We start from the raw sequence: 25,839 nt of genomic DNA, 5'->3' as shown, positions 1-25,839 counted from the left end.
AAGTCTCCATTAAATATTTCTCACTGAGAAGCTAGATTTTTCAGTCTCTTTCTTCAGCTTCTCAGCTCCCTTGGCCTTTGGAGGTAGGTTTGTTCTTGGTGAAACATTTGATGTGTCAGCCAGGAGCTGAGAGACCAAGAAACAGGTAAGGGGAGTGAAGCATCTTTGGGGAAAATCCCAGGGCGACCAGTCACGTCTATATGGGGTCATGTGGCACATCTGTTAAACACCTGTGGATCTCTGCATAAGTATGAGGAGTCCCTAAAAATGCAGGTTGCCTAAAGCTGTTATTAACTGAAAACTGCATAATGCACTGCATTAATGAAAGGAGCAGATGGCCACTGCAGTAGATTGGCCACTTCCGTGGACCATTCACTTGGCAGCAGAGGCCCTGCTAGTAGCAGAAGCAAAAATTAGATGTCTGAAGGAGGAATTGCAACTAGAAAAGGACATGTGCCTTTGCATTTCTCTCCTTGTAATCAATTTAGCAGACAAGATTGTAGACCAAGAGAAAAAAATCGAAGTGTTAGCATGTAGATTTGTTTGCCTAGGGGGAAAGAAATGGAAAAGACCAAAAATCAGAGCTAACATAATTAAGCCTGACTGGATGTGAAAACTTGGAATTCCTGGGACTGTTTTGAAGAGGAGGACTCTGATGACATTGAAGTCCTAGATGAGTAGGGGCTAAGGATCATTGGCGAGCTTGCCCCCTTGTGCAAAGGAAAGTGAAAGTTCAAAAACTGCAGAAAAATGGGAGTCTACTGATAAAGAGACCCTCACTGTCAGAGAATCTACTACTGCAGAACTCTCAGAATGCAAAGACCTTTAAACAACTAGTGAGGGAACTGCTGACCTCTTGGATGGTCTGATTGTGGGATACAAGGCAATGATGGCATTTCCTTACACAGAATGAAGCAGAAAAATGCGAGTAACATCACACTCACCCAGCCCTGTGGCAATGCCTTCATAACATAAGACAAACACAGGGAATCATAGCTTTTATGAACTGGATCATTCCAGCTATGAGAGAGGCTTGTCCTAGTGAAGGAGATGTGCCAGGAGAGATGACCTCCTGATGGTCAATCAAAGAGGCTCAGGGACTTCTCCCCAATAGTTAGGAGTGAAGCATGACATCTATGTTTGGGTTTCTATGGAACTTGATAAAGCAGTTTTTACTGCTAGGATGAAAAAGCAAGTTGCTATAGGGACACCAAGAGAATGGCATGGGCTTTTGCTGTCTTTGTTGAGTTCTATAGTGGGACGAGATGCATATGATATGGGAGAAACCACTGCAGATTTGGGAAAAGCAGAGAAAGCCGGGAACAGGGTGCACTTGGAAACCCATCAAGGGCTAACAAAGAAGAAAAAGAAAACCCCACAGGAAGAAGAGGAGGAGGCAAAGGGACCAACAAGAGGCACATGTACACAAATATGGCATAGTTTATTGGAAGCAAGAAAAAATAAACAAACAACCCCAAGAAAAACAAACCCCAAGAAAAAATAAGCAAACAACTTGATGTTGTATTAGTAGCCTTATGAAGGGAAATACAGCCTGAATAGCGGTTTCACCCCTTCTCTTCTGCCCCTTCAGCAGAAGGTGAAGATGACGGAACCCCTTATTCTAATGTTTCAGTCTGGATCCCAGCCCAGCCCTGAGATTTGGAGTGGGGCCAAGACCAACCCCATGTTTGAGCAATAGGGGGTGACTAGAGGCCTTATATTGAGCTCACTGTTTACTGTTCTCCTCCCCTAAAAATAGAGAGAAGACTCTTAACTTAGCAGATACTGGGACAGAATGAACTTTAATCCTTGGAAATTCAGCAAGACACCCTGGTCAATAGGCTGCCACTGATCGTTATAGGGGACAAATGACCCAGGTAAAAAGGACTTTAATACATTTAGGTGTTGGAATAGCTCCTCCTGCCCCATAAATAGTGTTTATTTCTCCTATTACAGAAAACATTTCAGGCATGGATATTCTATTAGGAAAGACTTTGCAAACTGCAGTAGGAGAATTCAGATCGAAGGTGTACATAGTAAAAGCTGTTTTCAGGGGAGTCTGTAAAACTCCCTGCCTCTGTCTGGATTGTCAGCATTCAACAATACAAATTGGAAGTCACGCTGACATAAGGCAACTATGGAGGAACTGGCAAAGGTGCATAACTGTCTGGCTAGCTCAAAGTCCATTGGATAGTCCCATCTGGCCTGCATGCAAATCAGACAGGTTTAGATGACCTACCTTAACTGTAGCCACCTTGGATAATGGCATGCCAATTTGCAACAAATGATTCTGGCAACGAGCCCTTTAAGTCCAGAATTGCCCGCCGTATTAGGCCCTATTACATATGCACAAAACAAAGCTCACCCCTTTGCTCCCCAAGTCCCCATTCCAGTGCCTGACACAGTAAGTGGAGTGTTATCTATCATGGATAACCTTATTGGTATATAGATGGCTCCAGCAGGGCAAATCCCCGCACTTGGACCACTGTTGCTATTCAACCACAAAATGAGACAATCTGGTTTGATGCAGGTCCATATCAGAGTAGTCAGTGGGCTGAGTTGCAAGCTGGATGTTTAGTAATCACACAAGAGCCCTGGCCCCTGGTCCTTTGCACTGATAGCTGGGCTGTACTCAAAGACCTGACCATGTGGCCAGCACAATGGAAACAAGAAAAATGGATGATTATGCACAGGCCCATATGGGGCATGAACATGTGACAAGACATATGGGAGAAGCTACAATACCCTGCAGTTGAAACAGCAATACCCTGCAGCTGATTTAACTGTATTTCATGTGGCCACATACAAAAAATACTCAGTTCCAGGAAATATAGAGGCTGACGCCCTAAAAAGAATTAGAAGCATCATGCTAGCTGCTGAACTAGCAACATGAGTACATAACAAAAGTATTCACAGAAGTGCAGGTGTTGGCTGGTAGATAGTCAAGAAGGAAGAAATGCCCTTAAAATATAGTAACCCTAGCCGGGCTCGGTGCCTCAGCCTATAATCTCGCACCTTTGAAGGCTGAGGTGAGTGGATTGCCCGAGCCCACAGGTTCGAGATCCGCCTGGGCAGCGAGACCTCTTCTCTACAATAAATCAAAAAATCAGCTGGGCATGGTAGCGCATGCCTGTAATTCCGACTACTTGGAAGTCTGAGGCGGAAGGATCGCCGGAGCCCAGCAAGTCGAGGCTGCGGTGGCCAGGAGCGGCCACTGCACGCCAGTCCGGGCGACAGAGTGAGACTCCAACTCAAAAAAAAACAACCAAAAAAACCCCCCAAAATATAGTGACCCTAATAACTGTTACAAACTGTTTATCAAGTTCACGATTATAGACCATAGCAAGCAGGACACAAAAGGACTGTCCACCTAGCAAGGACTTACCAAGTGGATTATACAGGACCTCTCCCTGTAAGCCTAGGAAATAAATATGAATTAACCTTTGTGGACACTGCTACTGGATTGCTGCAAGGTTTTCCCTGTAAGTGAGATAATCAAGTCAGTACTATTAAAGGTTTGGAGGCTCTCAGTACTATGTATGGGTATCCCTAGTGATTTGGCAGTGACCAGTGGTCCAATTTTGCAGCACATGATGTGCAGGACTGGACCAGGCATGGCACTTTCATCTGTCATGTAACCCCCAAGCTGCAGGGTTAATTGAAAAGAAAAATGGTCTGTTGAAAGTACAAATTCAAATTAATTCAGGAAAGCAGTACCTTTCATGGATGGATGAATGTATTATCTACAGTCCTGATTTTTTTAAATTCAGTCAAAAGGAGGTGCTTTGCCCATGTGACCTGTTGGGGCAACTGCTGCCCAAGTCTACAGTCGTTCACTTTTCACATACGGGTAACTGAGATCTGATTGACAACCAGCGTATTTTGTGTATGAAGATGCCAACAGATATACTCCCAGGGGAGGGGACTCTCCACTGGAACTTGGAATGGCAAATACCCCTAGGTTGGATAGACTATTTCCTGCCAAAGAGTGGGGAATATTTTGGACAGTTAGAGTGCCGTGTTTGTCCTATTGAACACTAAGACCCATGATCACGCTCTATAGATGATGGAAGAAACATATATACCCCAAGGCAAGGTGTTGAGTTCTCAAATGCAGTATGTTCTCAACCAAATTATTTTGTCAACCAGTGCTGACCCTTCATCCCTAGGCAACATATATGGTATATGGCCCCCTAACAAAGGCAAGACCTGCCTCTTTACTAACTGCTCTACATGAATTGACTAGCATCATTCTAATACATGGAGAAGACTTTCCTTTGCAACCCATTAAGTTTGTTTCCTTTTGTCCTTAGTTGTGCTCTGTCACTACTATCACCAGCTGTCACTTATGAAGAAAACCGTTTCCTACAATGGGCCGAGGACTAAGTCAAATGTTTATAGAAGAACACCCGTGGGTTTGCAGTCTCACGCCACTCTCCAGTGCCTCCAGCCTGCCAGTAGGGGTATCTCCCTTCCAAGAAGATTGGATAGAATATCAGAAATATATCACTGCTTTCCAAAATTACATGATGGTATTGAATACAAGTTTGATGAGAGATAAAATACCCCAATAGCCCATTAATACTACCCTTTCTAAAAGGGAACATAAGAAGAGTTTTTCTGTCAATGAAATTAACTCACTCCTCAACTAGCAACCCCCCATTAAAGAACAATATAAATGGATGCTGCAATGGTATGACCCAAATATGGATGGGCTTATTTGGTTAATTCCATTTTTTGGCTAGCTTAGTTAACTTGCCCCTCCCCCAATATTGGGAACAAAATAATCGTCCTAAAGATACCTGGTCAAACAGTACAAGGTATATGGAATGGATACCAAGAGTCTGATGTTTACATACTACAACATGACAAAGTACTGACTGACATGCTACAGAATGTGCATTGGGTCCAATAATCTACTTATTGGCCCCAAATGGAATTCCCTGAATATTGGTACCAACTTATGGCTTTGGTTAGCCCCTGGGCCACTACAAAGATGTTTTTTTGATTATTCATGGGCACAAGGTAGTTAATACCCTTACAAAGCCTATATCAATCTCCTTCATTTGAAATCCTGCTAAGCTCCATCTGTTTTTCACTGGTATGATCATTTGGCCTCTGTTTTTCTTCCTCAACTGGGCATTGAAGATGTTATTTGGCATGTAGAAGCTTTAAAAGATATACAAAGAGTGATTTAAATGATAGCCACATAGGAATCTCTCTTTTAAATATGGAAGTCACTCTCATGAGAAAGTCTGTCTGCCAAAATCACATGGCTTTAGACATAATCACTGCTGCACAATGGAGGATTTGTGTGATCATAAAAGTTGAGCACTGTGTTTATATTCCTGAGAAATCAGATAATATTACTAAATTAATCACTAATATGAAAACCCAATTAATCAATCTCTCAGGCCAAATCCCCACTTTAAATGATTGACATCATAGCTGGTTTGGATCCTGGAGTATCTGGTGGCAGAAGCTGATTCTTGGTTTAGGTATTATACACATATGTTGTTTACTGTCTTGTTTTTGCCTTTACTATTGCTACAGTACCTGCCTCCAATGGGACCAACACACTGCTGCTAAAGCTGTACAAAATCAAGCACCCTCTTTTAGGTCCAGGGACTATCATGGTAGAGGTAGGTGCGGGAGATTGTAAGGGCTGGGTTCAGGGAATGGAGTGTGGGAAGAAAGCCTGTTGCATGGTAAGAGCGATGCCATCCTGAAGTGAAAATGCTGTGATGACCAATGTTTGATTCCTGCATACCAAGGTGTTCTGTAGCAAGCTCTCAAAACAATGCCTGTAGCATAAAGGTGATCATGGGTTTTAGTAAGTCTGAGACATTACCAGCTATAAGTGTTTTACCCTAAAAGCTTGCTTTATAAAGGATACTTTCTGGAGGGTGATGCAGGAATCCACCATCTCACAGTCATCTAAGGCATTGCTTTTGTTTGTTAGTTCCTATTAAACTTTTCTTTCTGAGAAACTGGATTTGTCAGCCTTTTTCTTTACTTCTGTTCCATGAAAGGGTCATGTGTGCAAAGTGACCCCCAACGCCAAAGGAGACAAGAAACAAAAGAAAGAGGCAGACAAATCCAGTTTTCAGTAAAGGGTGGAATTTACAGGCAGATGGTGGTCTTGGGTAGCTGCAAGACAGGTAGATCTCTGCACTGTGACTCCGTTATATACAATAGGGAGTTGGTATACATGCCTTGTAGAGACAACTAAAGCTGTGTTAAGAATAGGGAAATGTTATGTGCGTCATAGCCTATAATTTGTGCAATAACATCAAGGTGGCTTTGATCTAAAGGCAGGGACTGGGCATGGTGGTTTACACCTGTAATCTTAGTGCACTGGAGGTTGAGGTGGGACAATCACTTGAGGCCAGAAGTTACCAGTCTGGACAATATAGCAATACCACATTTCTAAAAAAAAAATTTTTTTTTAAATAATGGCCGTGGTGATGCATGCCTATAGTCCTACTTACTCCAGAGGCTGAGAAAGGAGGATCACTAGATCCTAGGAATTTGAGATTACAGTGAGCTATGATCACACCACTGCACTCCATCCAACCTGGGCAACAGAGCAAGACCGTGTCTTTAAACAAAAAAAAAAACTAAAGGCAAGATTTACAATGAGTACATGTTCTTATACTAAGGACAATAAATAAAGTAGGAACCAGGAGGCATTCGTGAAATTGGGGTTATTCAGATGTCAGCATTGCGAATTAGCATGCAAGGAGTCACTTCTCTCCCCACAGCCTTGGGGGTAGGATTATATTACATATACTTGCTCACCACAGAACAGAGGGAAGCTGAGCCATATGAGGGCCACCATCATCATCTCCATCATCTCACTTAAAGGGTTCCAGCAGCCAGAAGGGGAAACCGAGTTGAACACTCTGAAAAGGTGCCTCCCACTGGTGGGAACTGTGGAGGACATCATGTGGAAAACATGAAAATAAATAAGACCAGGCAAGGGAATCCAACTAGATTATTTAAAAATGTGAAATATACACTTTCAAGTCTACATTTCTAATACACAAATTGAAAGAGACTGGCTACTGCTGAGAATGATATCAGTAATCCGGAAGAGCAAGTGGAGAAAATAACTCAAATAGACACAACAATACAGAGATGGAAATCACCCAAGAAATATAATACACTTGGAGGACAGACCCAGGAGGACTGATGTACAAGTAATAAGGTTTAATACTGAAAAAAAGAAGAAGGAGGAGGAGATGGAAGAGAGGAAGTAGAAGGAAAGAGAGAAGAGATGGGATTGAGAAAAAATATTTGAGTCTGTAGATTGAAAAGTTCACCAAGTACAATTATGAAAATATACCAAAAAACATTGTTTTTACACTTTCAACATGTTAACTATGTGGTATGCAAATTATATTTGAAGCGAGTTGCTAAGTTATTATCAGGCACATCATGTAAATAAAAATTTTTATTTCCGAAGATTAACAACAATGACTTGAAGGAATGGGCACTTTAAGATGGAGGAAGGTGAAAAGGGAGGAATCCTTTATGAGCAATTTAACTTGTGATTGATTCACATAGTTATGTTGTGATTTTCTCGGAACTCCCAGCAACTGGAGCGTGTGTAGAATTTGGAAGCATCATTACCCAGCTTTCGTCACGGAATACACTTTAATGTGGCAAAGATCCCACCCACCAAGCATGTCTGACACAAGCAGAAGTCCAGGAAGTGGACAGGGTTAACATGTTGCCCATTCAGACCTTTTACTTTTGCACTGTTGATTTAGTACAATGACCTTTAAGCACAATGGTGTCTGCGCACCATATCTTGGAGGCACATAAAGACTTTCTAAAGAGTATTCTGCAGGTGTGGGCTGTTTTATGGGAAACTTTCCAGATCTTTAACTTCCATATATACTTTTTGCCTAATCTGATCTGAGACGACTTCTGTGGCATCAAGCTAACTGTACTTCTCTGACTCCCCTTTTACGATCATCCAACATTTTCTCTTTAGCACCTATATCATTATAGCACATTTCCTGGGGGTCTAGAACATTTCAGGGTGTTAAATAAAGGGATATCTCAAAAATCTGTTCTAATTTAGGTATCATATACCCAGAGGAGGGCTTCTCGTTTTCCTCTGCCTCATATAAATTCCTATGAAAAGATAAAAGGAGTGTAACAAGTTGATAATTTTGGTATGTGTTAAGATGTTATTTATGCAGATATGCTGTATAGTGAGGTAGCAGGGGTAATAAAAATTTCCTTTTTTACTGTTGCTTCTCTTCCATCCACTGTCAAAGAAGGCATTTTTTTTTTGAGGGGGTGTCCCATGAGATTAGAGAAAGGTGGAATTGGTAAGAAATAATAGAGGTGACAGTGTCTCATTTGGCTGAAGCTAAAATCTCTTGGCAGCCAAGCCTCGTCATCTGTCTGTCTGCCTATTTTAGAATAGTCAAGATTTGTAAAAATTTGCTGGGACACAGCAACTTGCTATGAAGCACACTTCTCTGAATTGTACATCATTCTCCTTAAGGAGAAAGAGCTTTCCATTCACCAGTGTCTTGGTCTAGGTGATAAACTGTTTATTTTGCATGCTTTCAAGGACAAAGATGTTGTAAGTTCCATATTTACTTCCAACTGATTGTTACATCTTAAGATAAAAGAAACATAGAGAGGATGTACATCATGTCAGCTAAGAGCATAGATTGTAGAACTAGAATTTCTGGTTTCAAATCTAAGCTCAGTGTGACCTTGCACAAAAATTATTTAGCTCTTCTGGGTCTCAATTTCCGTATTTGTAAATATGAAGGTGATAGCACTACCTACTTCATGAGATTATTCTGAAGCCCTTGGAATAGCCCTGTGTTTGGTAAGCGCTTTACACATTTTGTTATTAATATTGGGTAAGTTAGAGGTTCATATTTTCTTGAAAATATGAAAAAACATTTCACAGGAAATACATTTTCATTTACGTTTCACCAAAATGTTATCAGGGCTATAAACTGAACACTTTGAGTCTTAAAAAGCACAGGAAAATTTTTAAAAGTTTATAAACATATCTTTTGGTGCAGCGAAGTATAATACAGTAATAAATAAAAGCTCATCAGGCAAAAAATAATACAGACTCTGTGACATTCTGGAAAAGACAAAGCTATAGCAATAGTTAAAAAAAATCAGTGATTGCTGGGGGTTATGAGAGTGGATTGATGAATGGGCAGAGCTCAGATGAAATACTTTTAGGGCAGTGAATCTATTCTGTATGATACTGCAATAGTGGCTACACATCACCATACATTCATCAAAACCTGAAGAATGAACTCTTACGTAAACTAGGGATGTTGAGTGATAATGATGTATCAATGTAGGTTCATCACTTGTAACAAATGCACCACTCTGGTGAAGGTTGTTGATAGTGGGGGAGGTTGTGCTTGTGTGGGGACAGGATGCCTTAATTTTGCTGTGCACCTAAAACTGCTCTAAAAGAAAAACTTTATTAATTAAAATATATATTTATATTCTGTTATATATATACGTAGCAGTAGAGAATTTATATAACTGGTACCTAATGTTACATATAAAGAGAGAACAGTAGAATAATATGGAAAAAATGAAGGAACCATGTAAAAACGTGGACTGCTGAGGAAGAGCTTGCTTATATGCTATTAAAAAGGACAGTACTGGATATAGAGATGCTACAGTGTTTAGAACCTATTGGAAACATTGCAAAGAGTAGCAAAACTATTTTATTATTTCAGTGTTCATATTTTCTATATGGTAGAAATTACGTTCTTTGCATTTACTAAATTTATAATAAAATTTTAGATTAAGCATAAACAGATGAGGAAATACATAGTTTTTCAAAATTCTTTTTGAGAGTATACACAAAAAAAATTAGAAGAATGCTGCTCAAGCACCTATGGACGTTTCTACTCAAATGATCGTTCAGATATTTAATGCAGTCTAAGCAGCCTTAGGAGAAATCTTCAAAGCTAAGGATGGCTATACCCTCAGGGTAGCCAGCTTGTAGGAAGCTGGATCGCAGACATGGATTATATTGGGCTATATTTCACAGAAAGTCTTGTGTCTTTGTTTTTTGTTTTTGAGTTGGAGTCTCACTCTGTGCAGAGGCACACTCAGGCCATCCCAGTGTCAACCTGCGGGCTCCAGTGATCCTTCCACCTCAGGCTTCCAACTAGCTGGAACTACGGGTGCACGCTACCATACCCGGCTAATTTTTTTAAAACTTTTTTTAAAATTGTAGCGACAAGGTCTCGCCAAGTTGCCCAGGCTGGTCTTGAACCTGTGGGCTCAGTCAATCTCGCCTCAGCCTCCCAAAGTGCTGGAATTATAGGCTGAGTCACCGAGCCCGGCCTTGTGTCTTTGTTTTAGTTATTTTCTGATAAGTCATATACCATATGGAAGGTACCTTTGAGACTTCCTTCTCATAATAAAGCTTGAATTGGTGATAAACTAAAATTAGGAAGAGAAATGACTACTTGTTCAGCCAGGTGAAGCAAATCTGAGCCAGGACATGGTGAGGCTGAGAGGCATAACAGCAAGAATCTGGAATGTGGACATTTCGTAAAGAAAACTTTCAGCACATGTCATACAAGAATGAATTCCAAATCTATTTCTATGCCCTCCAAAAGAGACCATTTAAAAGGAAATGAAATTGAATCACCGATATTGGACAAGCTTAAATCCATATCCCCATCCCTCACCACGGCCCTCTTTGCCATTGGTGGGAATGAGAGTCCAAAAGCTAAGTTAGACAGTCACAGCAAGTCAAGTGACATTTTTTCTTGCACCTGAGTTTCACAGTGTAAATTTCAATTAGCTGTTAGTTGTGACCCTAGAAATAGGGTCCCCCACTGAAGAACCATTGCCAAAGATAGACCCAGGGAAATGACTGGTTCTCTACCCCATGCCCTTTTCCACTCACCTCCTCTTGACACTACAAGTGAGCTTACTCAGTGTCCACCTTCCCCACACTTGGAGAGTTCAGAGGGGGTGAAGTATGTGGCTCACACAGCCACGTGCTGCTCTGCAGCTAGGAAGGGACACTCTGGAGAAAACTAGTGTGTGTCTGATTCTCTTCTCACCCTCCAAATCCCCAGTTTCCCCCAGATAGTCTCATATTGATCTTTACCACCCATGTGGTTCCATTTCTTCTCTTCCTCCTTCTTTCTTCTACAAAGGCCTCCTATCTTGAAAGTGAGGCATACACAGGGAAAGCAGGTTTCAGGTCAGTTCTAGTTCAAAGGGTGGGTCCCTTCCATGCTGACAAATTTGATTCCCTCATTCTGCCTCCCTCCCTGCCCCTCCTCATGTCTGCACCCTCCGGTCACGCAGACCCAACCCTCTCTTCCGCCTTGATTCCTGCAGGGTACTTCTCTTCAAACAGCCCTGAATTGCAGAAAGCACACTGCAGAGATGCCCCTCCCTGGGAAGGGAGGGCCCAAAGCTCTGGTCTCCACTACCCAGTATCAGCTATAAATACCATAGATATGCCCACGAGGAAAATAGAAGAAAAATAAGAAGTCAAACTGTAGAACAATTTGTGGGGCTCCCCACAATCACCTCCACAAAGCTTACCCGGCACTGGCTGGCCTTCAGATTTTCACGTGCAACTTGATTTTCCATCAAGGCTCAGGGGGTACGCCCCTTGACCCTCTGTCTCTGCAGCTCATCTTTTCTCGGGAATCAAGGCTTTTGGATGACAGCTTCCTTTGTGTATCATTTCAAGATGAGAAGAGGAAAAATTTCTCCTTTCTGGTTGCTGTGGCTACATCTTTTTGGACTCCTGGGACCCAGTAAGTGAATTATCAGTTGAGGGAGAGGGTTATGAAGGCCAAATAAAGTCTGAAGGAAATGGAGCTCCCTGTCCAGGTATGACAATTCTTCTAGAAGCAAAGATGGTTCTTTTTTCTTTTCTTTCTTTCTTTCTTTTTTTTTTTTTTAGCCCATCTCTGCAAAAGATACTACTGATCCAATTTCATTGGCCATGACTCTGATGCTACCTTAAAAGCAAATCTATATTCATCTCTCCCAAGCTGTGGGTGTGAGCACAAGTGGGGGTGGGGGAAGGATGGATTTTTCTCACTTTCATTTGTGTCTTGGACAAAAGTTTTGTTTTTAATAGGAAAATTCTAATTCCAATGGCATTCTTAATCCCAAATGAGAACCAGCTTCTTAGAGTAAAGTCAAGTAAAAATATTACTTCTTCAGATGCTGCCTGATTTCAAATCCATGTTTAATCCCCTCAGAATCCCCAGTGGAAACAAATTGGAGGTTGGCCACTGGTACACCAGAGCTCTGGCACCTGATCAGCAGTGGCAGTGAAAGAAAATAGCCCAGAGGGGAAAAGCGAAGCAATTCTGACCACCTGAGCCGGTTCTGTTGACTCCTGTCTTTGATTGCTCACAATGTCAGTGATTCTTCCTTAATGATTACAGACCAGGTTAATCAGCTTATCCAGCTCCTTTTCCTTTATATAGGCTGGTACATCAGGAAGAGGGAGGAGCGAGATGACAGAAAAGGTCTAGGTTGAATGATATGGAGGAGTTTTGGTGATACCCCTTCTTCCACAGTATGCAACTGTTTCCGGCACCCTGTTCTGGATTTGCCCACTCACTCTGCCCCTGCATCCCCTCCTTCAGCCTTCTCTCTTTTTCTTCCCTTTCCTGTGGCTTTCATCCTAGATACTTCAACTGTCTCTACCTACACATGACTTCTAGACCTGCCTCCTGCTTGTCCTAATTCCTAACTCAGTCCTATCCATCAGATTCTAAACAATAGTATCTTTGCCTCAGAAGAACCTGTCATTCATGCAGTTGGTCCACAATCATTAATAGAGATCCTGCTCTGGACTAAGCACTGCTACATGTGAGGACTAGCATGGGAAATCCACAGTCCCTGCCCCTGTGACCATATTGCCTGAGGAACTTGTTTAAAACAATTGTCTTGGCCAGGTCTGAGGTGGCTCAGACCTGTAATCCCAGCACCTTGCGAGGCCAAGGCAAGAGGATTGCTTGAGCCCAGAAATTCGAGACCAGCCTGTGCAATATAGTGAGACCTTGTCTCTGCAAAAAAAAAAAAAAAAATTGGCTGAGTGTGCTGGCATGTGCCTGTAAGTCCAAGCCACCTGGGAGGGTGAGGTGGAAGGATCACCTGAGCCCAGGAGGTGGAGGCTGCAGTGAGCTGTGATCATGCTACTGCACTCCAGTCTGGGTAACAGTATGAGACTCTGTGGTGGAGGGGACGTGGGGGTGGAGAAAGAATGAAAGAAAGAAGAAAATTAAAAGAAACAAGTTAAAAAAATAAAATGAACAATCTTATGTCTCCCATGATAGGATAGTGGAAACTTTGCTCCATGTAGTCATTCAGGGACTCAAGATGAAGGTGGCTTTGCCATTTTCAACACATGGTTTCCAATGTTGTCATCATTTCAGCCCAAAGAAAAGGTAAAAGAGCAGTGTTTTGTATTATTTTGTGATACAGTCAGTCGAGGTGTAGCCGCAAGAGGAGAGACTCAGGAAAACAAAGTGTGCTATATTCAGAGGTCCTAGAGAAAGGAGACATAGCAGTGCCATGCTGGACATGTGAAAAAGACATGAGGATGGTCAGAAGGCAGAATGAGGTAAGGTTTAGGCCATGCTTTTCACTGAAGTTTTTGTGGGAAAGACAAGGGAGGGCACAGTGGACAATTTAGGATTGGCTAGTTTGAATAATTCCTGTAAGCCTTGGACTACTGGGTGGTCCCTAGTTGCTTGGTACCTGGCCCCGGGATGATTAATGCAGAATATTGCTTCCTGGAGTGTATGGACCAGATAGAGGAAGTGTGGTTCTGCATTGGTTAGTTTGCATATCAAAGACATGCTCCTAGCTGGGCCCTTTGCTACTTCTAAGAATTGGCCAGTCCTGAGAGAGGCAGTCTCTCTCTAGTCAGAAAAATGTGTTAAGATGTCAAAACATCATAATATACAGAAAAGTAGAAAACATATACAAGTAGAAATTAAGAAATGGTATTTACTCTTAAACAAATGAAATGGAAATTGTATATATTCCTTCCTTTTATGGTCTTCTCACTAGGGCTTAGACATGTAGCCGTATCTAGCCACAAGAGAAGCTGGGAAATGTAGCTTAGCCATGTGCACAGGGAAAAGAGAAAAAATGGATCTAACAGTCTGTAGACCTTGCATGTCCGAAAATGTCTTTATTCCAACTTCACATTTGATTCATAGCTTAACTGGTTATAAAATTATAAGTTAAATACCATTTTCCATCAGAATTTTGAAGGCACTGATCCACTGTTTCTAGCTTTAAAATCTGGTATCATTTTGATTTCTGATCCCTTGTAAAAGACCCATTTTCTTTCTCTGGAAGATTTAGGATTTTCAAAAACTACTGCTTTTAAATCTCATGATGTGGTGCTATAGTCCCTTATTGCATTAGGGACTTATTATAAAGTAGAAAGTTAAGTTAGTCAGTACTGGAAATTTTTCTTGCATTATTTTATTTGATGATTGACTCCCATACATTTTTTTTCTGCATTATCTTTCTGAAAAATCTTATTTAGATGTTTGACTACCTGAGCTGACATTCTAACTTTCTTATATTTTTTCTTTTGTCTTCCAACTCTATCATTTTATTTTTCTTTGGGGGAGATTTCCTCAGCTTCTAAGGTCTTCTAATTCTTCTAGTAAATTTTGAAAAAATTTTTTAATATCAGAGACTTCTTTTGAAGTTGATTTTGCTCTCTTCATTGTCTCAGTTGTCCCTGACTTTGCTTCATAGGATGTCTGTTTTGGTCTTTATTTTTCAAGTTAGAGACTTTCTTCAAATATCTGATAATTCTAGAATGTCCCTTGCATTTGAGTGAAGCGCTAAAATGATGACTGGGCGCTCTGTGTGCAGGTGTGGGATCTGTCAATTGGTGGACTTAGCTCTAGGGAAATTTAGCAGAGACCTGGCAGTTTTAATTGGGAAGACCTTAAAAATATCAATATCTGGAGACTTTTTCAAGTGTGGGCTAATTTCTTTCCACAAGAGGAATTCTCCTAATTCCTGCCTAGAGGGTATAAGCCTAGCTGCCAATGTGCTGGAAGTTGAGTAAGGAAAGAGAAAATGAGAGTTTTACAGTTCAGGGTATAAGCAATCACTTGTGTGGTTTTAGTACAACTCATTAATACTGCCCTCAGCAGTACCTAGGATTTATGGTCCACTATCTACAGAGATCAACTATCGAACTCTTATGAAGGAGAGTGGTGTATTCACCTAAATACTTGAGTCAAAGAAGGGATCTGGGACTGCGAGATGGTACCTAGCTACCTTGTATTTCAACCATCCCTCTTGGATTTAGCCGCACACCACACCCACATCTTCAGAATCACAATTCCTGAACCTTCCCAGGACTTCATAGAATGAATAATTTACTAGTGGTTGACTCTCACCCACAATACAGGCCTGTATGTTGTAGCTTTCTCTGTTCTGTTGAAGAAATATCACACATTCACCTGCTAGTATATTACACTAAAAACAGCTTATCTGCTGTTGTCATGGCTCTAGTTCTTTGTCCTGTGGAGTTATATCTTTTGTTATTTTTCTACTGTTAATTTTTCTGTGAAATCCTTAAGTCTTTATGCATACTCATTAAAAAAAAATTTACTCCAGGTCAGATGCGGTGGCTCATGCCTGTAAACCCAGCACTTTGGGAGGCTGAGGCAAGAGAATTGCCTGAGCCCAGGGGTTTGAGACCAGCCTGGGCAACTTGGCAAGACCTCATCTCTACAATAAATAAAAAAAATTGCTGGGCATGGTGTCATGTGCCTGTGGTTCCAGTTACTTGGAAGGCTGAGGCAGAAGGATGGCCTGAGCCCAGCAGGTCGAGGCTGCAATAGCTGTGAGTGTGCCACTGCAATCTAGTCTGGGCAACAGAGTGTGATTCCGACTTTTATTTTTTTATTTTTAAATTATTTTCAGTAATTTTATTTTATTTTTGTGTGTGTGTTGGAGTCTCACTCTGTCATCCAGGCTGGAGTGCAGTGGCACGTTCATGGCCACCTCAGCCTCGAGTAGGTTCAGGTGATCCTTCCACCTCAATCTTCCAAGTGGTTGGAACTACAGGCATGTGCTACCATGTCCGGCTTGTTTTTTGATTTATTGTAGAGACGAGGTCTCACCAAGTTGCCCAGGCTGGTCTTGAACCACAGAGTTTAGACAATCCTCTCATTTCCCTCTCTCAAAGTGCTGGGATTACAGGCTTGAGCCACCATGCCTGGCAACTCCAACTTTAAAAAACATTTTTTTTACTCCACTTGGTGTCAACCCCATCAAGCAAATCTATTCTCAATAAACTGAACCCCGAGCCAAGTGCAGTGGCTTACACCTGTGACACTAGCGTTTTAGGAGGCCAAGGTGAGAGGATTGCTTGAGTCCAGGAGTGTGAAGTCAGTCTGGACAACATAATGAGAACTTGTCTCTACAAAAAATTTAAAAACAAATTAGTGGGTACTGTGCTATGGAGTAGTTACTCAGGAAAGACTGTAGTGGAAGGATCACCTGGGCCCAGGAGGTTAATGCTGTGGTGAGTCATGATTGTGCCACTGCACTCCAGCCTAGGTGACAGAGTAAGACTTTGAGTAAAAAAAAAAATTAAACATGTATTTCCATCTTGTCCCCCAATCCAGTGAACACTCTTCAGGCTCCATCTCAGTTCATCTGTGCAAAAAATCAACTTGGCTAACCACCATATTTTTGCATGGCCTCTCTATTCTCTTGACTTCCTTGATTCACCATTTAGAGCTTTATTCCTATCTTACTGGTTGTTCCTTCTCAGTCTCATTTATTAGCTTCTTCTCCTCCTCTACCTGACATCTGACTTATGGAGTACTCAGGGCTTGGTCCAAAGCCCTCTTCTCCAGCTATACTCGCCTCTACAAATGATCTCAGCCAACCTCATGGCTTTAAATACAATCTACATTTAGATAACTTCCAACTTTATGTTTGTCGTTCTGAACTTTCCCCTGAGACATAAGCTCAGGCATCTTACTGCCTACAAATAGTCTATTGGATACCTAATGAACATCGACTACCCATAACAAAAAAAAGTGCCATATTTTAATTATTTTTTTCTGTTGCCTGTTTAACATGAATAATTTCTTGAATTGAGGTATAATTTTTGTATAGTAATTTTTTGGAATACAATTCAGTCCTATGAATTTTGACAAGTGCTCAGTCATGGGACGGTTACCATCATCGAGATACAGAACGTGCCACCATCCTCCAAAGCTCCCATGTGATCCTATGTAATCAGCCCCTCCCCTCACCCAGCTCCTACAAACCACTGGTCTGTTTTCTGTCTCCCTTATTTTGCCTTTGCTAGCATGTCATGTCAAAGGAATCTTATAATATGTAGATTCTTGAGCCTGACTTCTTTCACGTAGTAAAACGTGTTTCAGAGTCATCTGTGTTATCAAGTACCAGTAGTTTCTTTCTCTTGCTGAATATCTCCTATTGTATGGATATGCCACAGTGAGTTCACCCAGATGAAGGACAATTGGGTTGTTTCTAGGGTTTATATTAAACCTCTAAAAACACCTATATACATGTTTTTGTGTTGGACTACATTTTAAGATTTGATAAGAAAAGGATAATGCCAAGAGAAAGCATTGTTCTGAAAGCAAAATAGAGAATTAAAAGTAGTATGATTACTTGAACAAATGTTTAAAAAAATAAGTCTAAGAAGGTGGAAAGAAAACACAGAGAAACAGATAAAAGAAAGAAAGCAAATATCAATATAACAAAGAAACACACATTTTGATAGTAAACTCTCCAGGTCTACAAGGAAGTATAGGGCATGTGTATTTGAAAAGAAGAAACAATGTTTGTTTTAAAATCCACAGCCACCAGAGCGGCAGCATCTGTGTTCACAACGTTGATTACAGCGTCTGAGAGCATCACATCCTCCACAATAACATCTGTGCCCTCCATGGCCTTCACCACAACCTCTAATGCCATCAGAGGCTCTAAGACCACCAAAACGCCCACTGTAGGCTCTGAAACCCCAACCATCACCACAGCCTTCACTGCAGTCTCCACCATGGGTTCTACTGCAGGCCCTGATACCACAATGGCTACCACAGCAGACTCCACCACAGCCTCCACCACAGGTTCTGAGGCCACAGTGACCTCCACCACAGGATTTCAGACCACCATGGCCACCTCCACAAGCTCCACCACAGGCTACAAGATGGCTTATACTGAAGGCTCTAAGACCACTACGTCCTCTACTGCAGGCTCCACTATGGCCTCTACTACAGGCTCTGAGACCACAACAACCACCACTGCAGGCTCTACTATAGCCTTAACCACAGGCTCTGGGGCCACCACGGCCTCCACCACAGGTTCTGACATAACCACAGCCTCCAGCACAGACTCTGAAACTACCACAGCCTCCATTGCAAGGTCTGAGGTCACCACGGCCTCCACCACAGGCTCTGAGACTACCTCAGCCTCCACTGTAAGCTCCACCATTACCTCCACTACAGGCCCTGAGGGCAGCATGACTTCTTCTACCACAGGATCTGAGGCCAGCACAACCACCACCTCAGGGTCTGAGATCCCAGTGGCCTCCACTGCAAGCACCACCACAGGTTCAGAGACCATCACGGCATCCACTGCTGACTCTAAGACCACCATGGTTTTGACCACAGGTTCTGAGACCACCACAGTCACCTCTACCAGTTCTACTATGGCTTTAACCACAGGCTCTGAGGCCACCATGGCCTCCACCACAGGCTCTGACACAACCACAGCCTCCGTCACAGGCTCTGAGGTCACCATAGCCTCCACTGCAGGCTTTAAAACCATCTCAGTCTCCACTTCAAGCTCCACCACAGGCTCTGAAGTGGCCACAGCCTCTACCACAGGCTCTGAGATGGCAGCCTCCACTGCAGGGTCTGAGGTCATCACAGCTTCCACTTCAAGCTTCACCACAGGCTCTGGGGCCATCATGACCTCCACCACAGTCTCTGAAACCACCTCAAACTCCACCACGGGCTCCAAGGACACCATAGCCTCCACCACAGGCTCTAAGGTCACCACAAGCTATGAGACCGCCATGGCCTCCACCACAGGCTCTGAGACTACTACAGCCTCTACCACAGGCTCTGAGACCACAACAGTGTTCACTGCAGACTCTGAGGCCACTACAGACTCTACCAGAGGCTTTGAGACCACCATGGCCTTCACCGCAGACTCTGAGGTCACTATGGCCTCCACTACAGACTATGAGACCATGATAGCCTCTACCTCAAGCACCACTGCAGTCTCTACCATGGGCTCTGAGGCCACCATGGCCTCTATTACAGGCTCCACCACTGCCTCCAACACAGGCCCTGAGGTCACCATGATCTCTACTGCAGGCCTCACCACCGATGCTGCCACAGACTCTGAGGTCACCACAGCCTTCACCACAGGCTTTGGGACCAGCATGGTCTCCACTGCAAGCTTCACCCAGACCTCTGCCATATACTCCAAAGCCACCATGGCCTCTACCACAAGTTTTGAGATCAACACAACTTCCAATGCAAGCTCTGAAGTCACCACAGCCTTCACTGCAGGCTTCATCACAGCCTCCTCTGCAAGCTCTGAGACAACAATGGCTTCCACTGTAGGCTCTAAGACCACCATGGCCTCAACCACAGACTCTGAAACCACCACAGCCTTCACTGTAGGCTCCACCATGGCCTCTGCCATGGGCTCTAAGAATACTGTGGCCTCCACTACAGGCTCTGAGATCACCACATCCTCCATCACAGGCTCTGAGACTACCACAGCCTCTACCTCGGACTCCACCATGGCTGCCACTCCTGGTTTTAAGACCACTGTGGCCTCAACCACAGGCTCTGAGATCACCACAGCATCCACCACAGTCTCTGAGATCTCCACAACTTCCACCACAGGCTCTGAGATCACCACAGGCTCTAAGGCCACCATGGTCTTCACTGAAGTTTCTGAGACCACCACAGACTCAGAGACCACCTGGGTCTCCATTGTAAGCACTATCACAGCCTCCATCACAGATTCAGAGACCACTACAGCCTCTACCTCAGACTCCACCATGGCCTCCACTGTAGGCTCTAAGACCACCATGGTCTCAACCGCAGATTCTGAGACTACTGTGGCCTCCACTGTAGGCTCAGAAACCACCACAGCCTCTACCGCAGGCTCTGAGACCACCATGGCCTACACCACAGGCTCTGAGATCACTACGGCCTCTACTTCAGGCTCAGAGACCAACACAACCTCCACCACAGACTATGAGACCATGATATCCTCCACCACAGGCTCTGGTACCACCACTGCCTTCACCACAGGCTCTAAGGCCACTATGGCCTCTACCATAGGCTTTGAGGCCTCAACCATAGGTTCTGAGGCCACCACAGCCTCCACCACAGCCTCTGAAGTCAACACAGACTCTGAAGCCACCAAGATCTCCACCACAGGCTCTGAGGCCACCACAATCTCTGAGGCTACCACAGCCTCCACTACAAGTTCTGAGACCATCATAGCCTCTAACATGGGCTCTGAGGCCACTATGGCTTCCACTGAAGGCCCCACCATGGACTCCACCACAGACTCCAAAGCCACCATGGTCCCCACCATAAGTTCTGAGATCAACATAGTCTCCACTGCAGGCTTGGAAGCCACGACAGCCTCCACTGTGGGCTCTACCATGGCGTCCACTGCAGGCTTCACTACAGCCTCCTCTGCAGGATATGAGACCACCGTGGCCTCCACCACAGGCTCCATAATGGTCTCCACCATAGACTCTAAGACCACTGTGGCCTTAACCACAGATTATGAGACCACCATGGCCTCCACTACAGGCTCTGAGACGACCATGACCTTCACTGCAGGCCCTGAACCCACCATGGCCTCCACTGCAGGCTCTGAGATTACTACGGTCTTCACCACAGCTTCTGAAATCAACACAGCCTCCACTGCAAGCTCCTCCACAGTCTCTACCACGGGTCCTGAGTTCACAATGGTCTCAACTTCAGGCTCCACCAAAGCTTCCGCCATAGGCTTTGAGAACGCCATGGCCTCAACCACAGATTCTGAGACCACTACGACCTCCGCCACGGGCTCTGAGATTACCACTGCCTCCACCACAGACTCTGAAACTATCACATCCCCTATAGCTTCCTCCTCAATCTCTATGCTCACCACACATCTGTCTACCTATACTCTGCCCATGACAACCAGCAGCACAGTTTCCAAGATGCTGACTGTCTCGAGCACAGCCTCTGAGAGCTCCATGGGTTCTTTGTCAGCTTCTGGGCCCACCATGTCCTCATCTACAGCTGCTAGGAGCCCTGAAGCTTCCACCTCACCTTCTGGACCCACCTCAGGCCCTAAGGTCACCACAGCCTTGGCTTTGGACTCATCGCCCTTCTTGGCCTCTACCTCTGGAGTCACTGCAGTCTCCACCAGTGTCTCTGCTATCACTTCTGTGCCCACAAAGGTCGCTGACATTTCTCATCAGCCCATCACCAGCATAGCTGTGTCAGGTAATAACCAGCATGTCTCCTCTGAGCACACACATCTTAACCCCAGTAGCAACCACCACCCTTTCACTTGTTCCTGTCATCTCTGCCCTGAACCCTTGTCAGGTCAGTTCATGGTTAGGTACTATTTCCTCTTCTTGAATCCTGTGTATCCCACTCTGACCTTGCCTCCTTTTATTTATTTCCATCAGAAACACTCCTTTACAGATATCCCCCTAACTACTGCGAGTTCCTTACATTCTGTCACTTCTGCCTCCAGCAAACCCACCTGTTCCTGTCCCTCTCACAGTTTTGTCAGATGCTCTCACTTCTGTGCCAAGTACATCAGCTCTGTTTAACCCACCACCTGGGACACCACCTCCTATCAATATATTCTCCCCTAGTCCAACGAGTTGGCACATCACATTCATGGGCTGAATCTCACCTGTTTTCTGTTTCTATAAATAAAGTTTTATTGGAACACGGCCACACCTATTCATGTACATACTGTCTCCAGTTCCTCTAGGGAGTTGCAACAGACAGCATGACCCCAAAGCCTAAAACATTTACTATCTGGTCCATTAGAGAAAATGTTTTCCAACCCTCACTCCAGTCTAAGATGAAATGATTTTGTTTTCACTCTGTCTCTTACTGGGAGTGACAGCCCCTCTGTATGCGCCACACACTCTTGTGCTGCATCTGGTTCCATCTCTTTCTCCTGGGCATATTCTGGTGACCGGCACTGTTCTCGATCAGATTTTAACCACTTCAGAGCTGGGTATACCCATTGCTCCCTAAGTCACCACCACCACCTCTACTGTTTGGTTCTGTCACCATCTGAACCTACCCTCTCCTGTCCCTGTGATCAGGGACTGGGCCACTGGGTCAGTTTCTTCCACCTCAATCCAAGCACACTCACCTAGACTTTGCTGACCCCTACAGTTATGTTAGGTGCTGTTACCTGCGCTCCCAGCCACGGCTGCTGCCACACCCATGAGTGATTCTTATTCCATCATCTCCTCCTTATACCTAGTGACAACAATCACAAGAGAATCAGGGCCTGCCACAGTCCCCCCAGCCCCTATTTGAACAGATCTTCCATTTCTGCATCCCCCATGATCACGTTCATCAGTCTTCTGCCTCCACCATCCCCACCAGAGGGTATGTTCTACCTCCTTCTCTCTAAGACATTCACTCTATTCTGGAGTCATGGCCATGGCAAGTCACTTTCCACCATTACTTCTCTCCCCAGCCCCTCTCCTGAGCCACCCCACCATAGGTGAGCTCGATTCAAACCTCTCTGCTCTAGGAGCCCTCTCCCCTTTAATGATCTCCACCATAAATGAGCCATCTTGTATGACCTGTGTCCTAGGCACCAGGACCACTGGAAGCAGACCAACCAGCCCCAGCTCTGTCACCATGTCCCCTGGCATGGACTCCACAGCCTCTGCTGCCAGCCATACTGTACCTGGAATGGTTCCAAATACCTCTGGCCTGGGCACAGCCACTCCCAGAGCATCTACCACCTCAGCCCCTGATGTCTGGACCACTGCAGGACCTATCCACAAGTTAACCAGCACACCTAGGGCCAGCACCAACTACCAGAAAACAGGCCCAGTGTCTACCAACACAGATAACATGAACCACACACCAACAAACATCATCAAACCAAGTGGACATTTACAGCCTTGGGGCATCATCCTCATTTCTCTGGCTGCGGTCATGGTTGGAGTTGGATTGTTAGTAGGACTGAGCTTTTTCCTGGTGAGTATCTAGCATGGGTTAATGGGGGAGGCTGGTGAGAAGGCAGATCATGAATGAGAGGAGAATTCTAGGGTATCTAGAGTGGGAGAGGAGAATAAGGTTTGTGCAAGGATTTGAGAAGCACACAGGATGACATAAGGACCAGAGAGAAGCAGTGGGTCAGAAAGTGAGACATGAAGTAGTAAAAGAGGAGGAAGATGAAGTCGGGGCCAACATGAAGGGAAATTGGGCAAACTGGGGAAAAAGAGAAGCAAGTATTTAAAGAAAATCATGTCTCCTTAATAAAATGAAATCTGGGAGTTAAGAGTATTTCGGCACGGGCAGAAGAATCTCCAAAGAGTCAAGGATCTTTAGGTACATTACAAGTGTTAGTGCCTGCTGCTTTCCTTTTGATGCTTTTGCACCAGTAAAGATGAATACTCTTTCTTCCTTCTCCTCAGGGCAGTTGATAGAATAGAAATGTCGGAACATTTCACTAAATACTGAGTGAGAACAAAAGGGAAATAAATATAAAGAAAGCAAAAAACTTTAAAATGTTCATCCAAAGTGCAGGTTTCTGGTGGTCTTATTTCTGACAAATTTCCAGTACTCTCAGCACTCTGATTCCTTGTTCTGTCTGTAATCGTTATTCTTGGACCTCCCATTGCTGCCCTGCTCTCTGGTATTGGTCTTTTTTTGAATACATACTTTTCTTATAATGGTTTCACATTTCTTTGCATTTTTTCTATTTTCTTATAATCCTGTAGCTTCACATTTGAGGAATGAAGCTGAGATAAATCAGGGGTGAGCAGGGATAGGTCCTCCTGGCCACAAGAGATTGTGCTGCTCGTCCCAATTCTCAGCTTAGTGATGTGACACTGGCAGCTTAAAATCTGCTGTGGTGGAAGTATTTACACCACAGAAATTAGCAAACACTACAAGCTTGTTATTAAGTATTGAACAGCATACTACTGGGGAAAATGGACAAACATATTAAAAAAAACTCACTGCAACCACAAAGTCTTGGCTTAAGATAGTCAACTTACCAAGACTTTATTTTAGAGTTCTCAGCCTGTTTTTATATGTAGGTTACATCATAAAGACTCACCATCTAGAAATTGCTTCCTAAATTGCTTTATAATTTTATTTTCAAGATCAACAGATAATAATGAAAACAAACATTGAATTTTTACTAAGTGCCAGGCTCAAGGCTGAATGTTTAAAGTGTATTATGAGACTGAATGCAGTGGTTCAAGCCTGCAATCCCAGCACTTTGGGAGGCCAAGGTGAGGGGATTGCTTGAGCCCAGAAGTTCAAGACCAGCATGGGCAACATAGCAAGACCTCATCTTTACAAAAACAAAAAACCTAGCAGGTGTGGTGGTGCATGGCTGTAGTCCCAGTTACTCGGGACACTGAGGTGAAAAGATGACCTGAGCCCCAGAAGGCCGAGGCTGATGTGACCCATGACTGTGCCACTGCCCTCTAGTCTGGGTGACAGAGTGAAAAAAAAAATGTGTCTAAAAAAAGAATGTGTTATATCATTTAATACACTCTATAATCCCATGAAGATATTAAATTCATCTTGTAAGCAAGAGAGCTGGAGCTCTGTGATCTATTTGCCCCAGCCCATGCAGTAAGTGGTAGATCTAGATTGCCAACCCAGGTTGGTTTGATTCTGGAGTTTGTGCCTATAATCTCAGGTTTCTGAGGACTCTCAACTCCACATGGCTGTCCTCAGCTTTCATAGGTGATAAACAAAGTGAAAAACTGTCTTTCACATAAAGATGTGGATTACCTTTATCTTGAAAGTCTAAAATCACGTAATCTTATGATCTGCAGAGCAAGAGCCTGAGTATTCACATAAAGGGGATATATTAATAAGGGAAGAGGGAAGGTTATTTTCTTGAATAGAAGAAAATGTGACAGAGATCACAGTAAGGATGGTGGTAAACAGAAAAAAAAATGAGCAGTTTTGAAAAGTGGAAATCTGACAGTGGTGAAATAGACATGTATAGTGATTAGGAAGAGGAGACTTAATTTTGGTAATTTTATTTTCTTCTTTTAGAGAGACTTTTTCCTCCCCCTGAGAACTAGTTGTACTTACTACCCCCATGGCCACAGCCTTGGCCTTGATCTGGACCTGGACTCGGCCCTGGGCTCTCGAGTGTTCCACAGCCTGGGAAATGAACTGGTTCCTGGAAGAGGATTTGAGATTGCTCATGGAGGAGCACATGGCTTTGGACATGGAGTTGAGCCATAGCCATGGAGGTGGCTATGAAATAAATCATGGTGGATATCATGGACACGAAGGAGGTCATTGCATTAGCCATTAAATGGATCACAGAAGAGGCCGCCAAAGAAGCTATGGAAGTCACAGAGGAAACCACTGAGGAATTATTAAAATGAAGCATAAAAATGTTCCTGGGAGTGTGAGTCATGGAAATGAACATGGCCTAGGTCAAGAAAAGAACCAGAAAAAGGATCACAGCAATTTGATGACATTGAAAAAGACCAAGCAGAGTCTGGTTTTGAAGAAAACGCACAACTTTGCC

At 43.7% G+C, this 25,839-nt stretch overlaps 1 protein-coding gene across 1 annotated transcript; it reads left to right on the top strand.

The window, feature by feature from the left end:
- Positions 1–11,737: 11,737 nt before the first annotated feature.
- Positions 11,738–25,547, top strand: MUC22 (mucin 22). The gene is made up of 4 exons (XM_021715636.1): positions 11,738–11,804; positions 17,937–21,566; positions 22,915–23,306; positions 25,353–25,547. The coding sequence occupies exons 1-4, from the start codon at positions 11,738–11,740 to the stop codon at positions 25,545–25,547; spliced, it is 4,284 nt and encodes a 1,427-aa protein (XP_021571311.1).
- Positions 25,548–25,839: the final 292 nt, after the last annotated feature.

The sequence above is a fragment of the Carlito syrichta genome, unplaced genomic scaffold (assembly GCF_000164805.1).
Source record: "Carlito syrichta isolate Samal-C Ts95f unplaced genomic scaffold, Tarsius_syrichta-2.0.1 Scaffold307238, whole genome shotgun sequence".
NCBI lineage: Eukaryota > Metazoa > Chordata > Mammalia > Primates > Tarsiidae > Carlito > Carlito syrichta.
The sequence above is the reverse complement of the archived record's forward strand: the minus strand, read 5'-3'. Positions and strand labels throughout refer to the sequence as shown.

Coding starts and splice junctions, on each gene's coding strand:
- MUC22 (XM_021715636.1), top strand. CDS start 11,738: ATGAGAAGAGGAAAAATTTCTCCTTTCTGGTTGCTGTGGCTACATCTT. Junction 11,805..17,936: donor TTTTGGACTCCTGGGACCCA/GTAAGTGAATTA, acceptor CGTTGATTACAG/CGTCTGAGAGCATCACATCC. Junction 21,567..22,914: donor CACCAGCATAGCTGTGTCAG/GTAATAACCAGC, acceptor CCTGTGTCCTAG/GCACCAGGACCACTGGAAGC.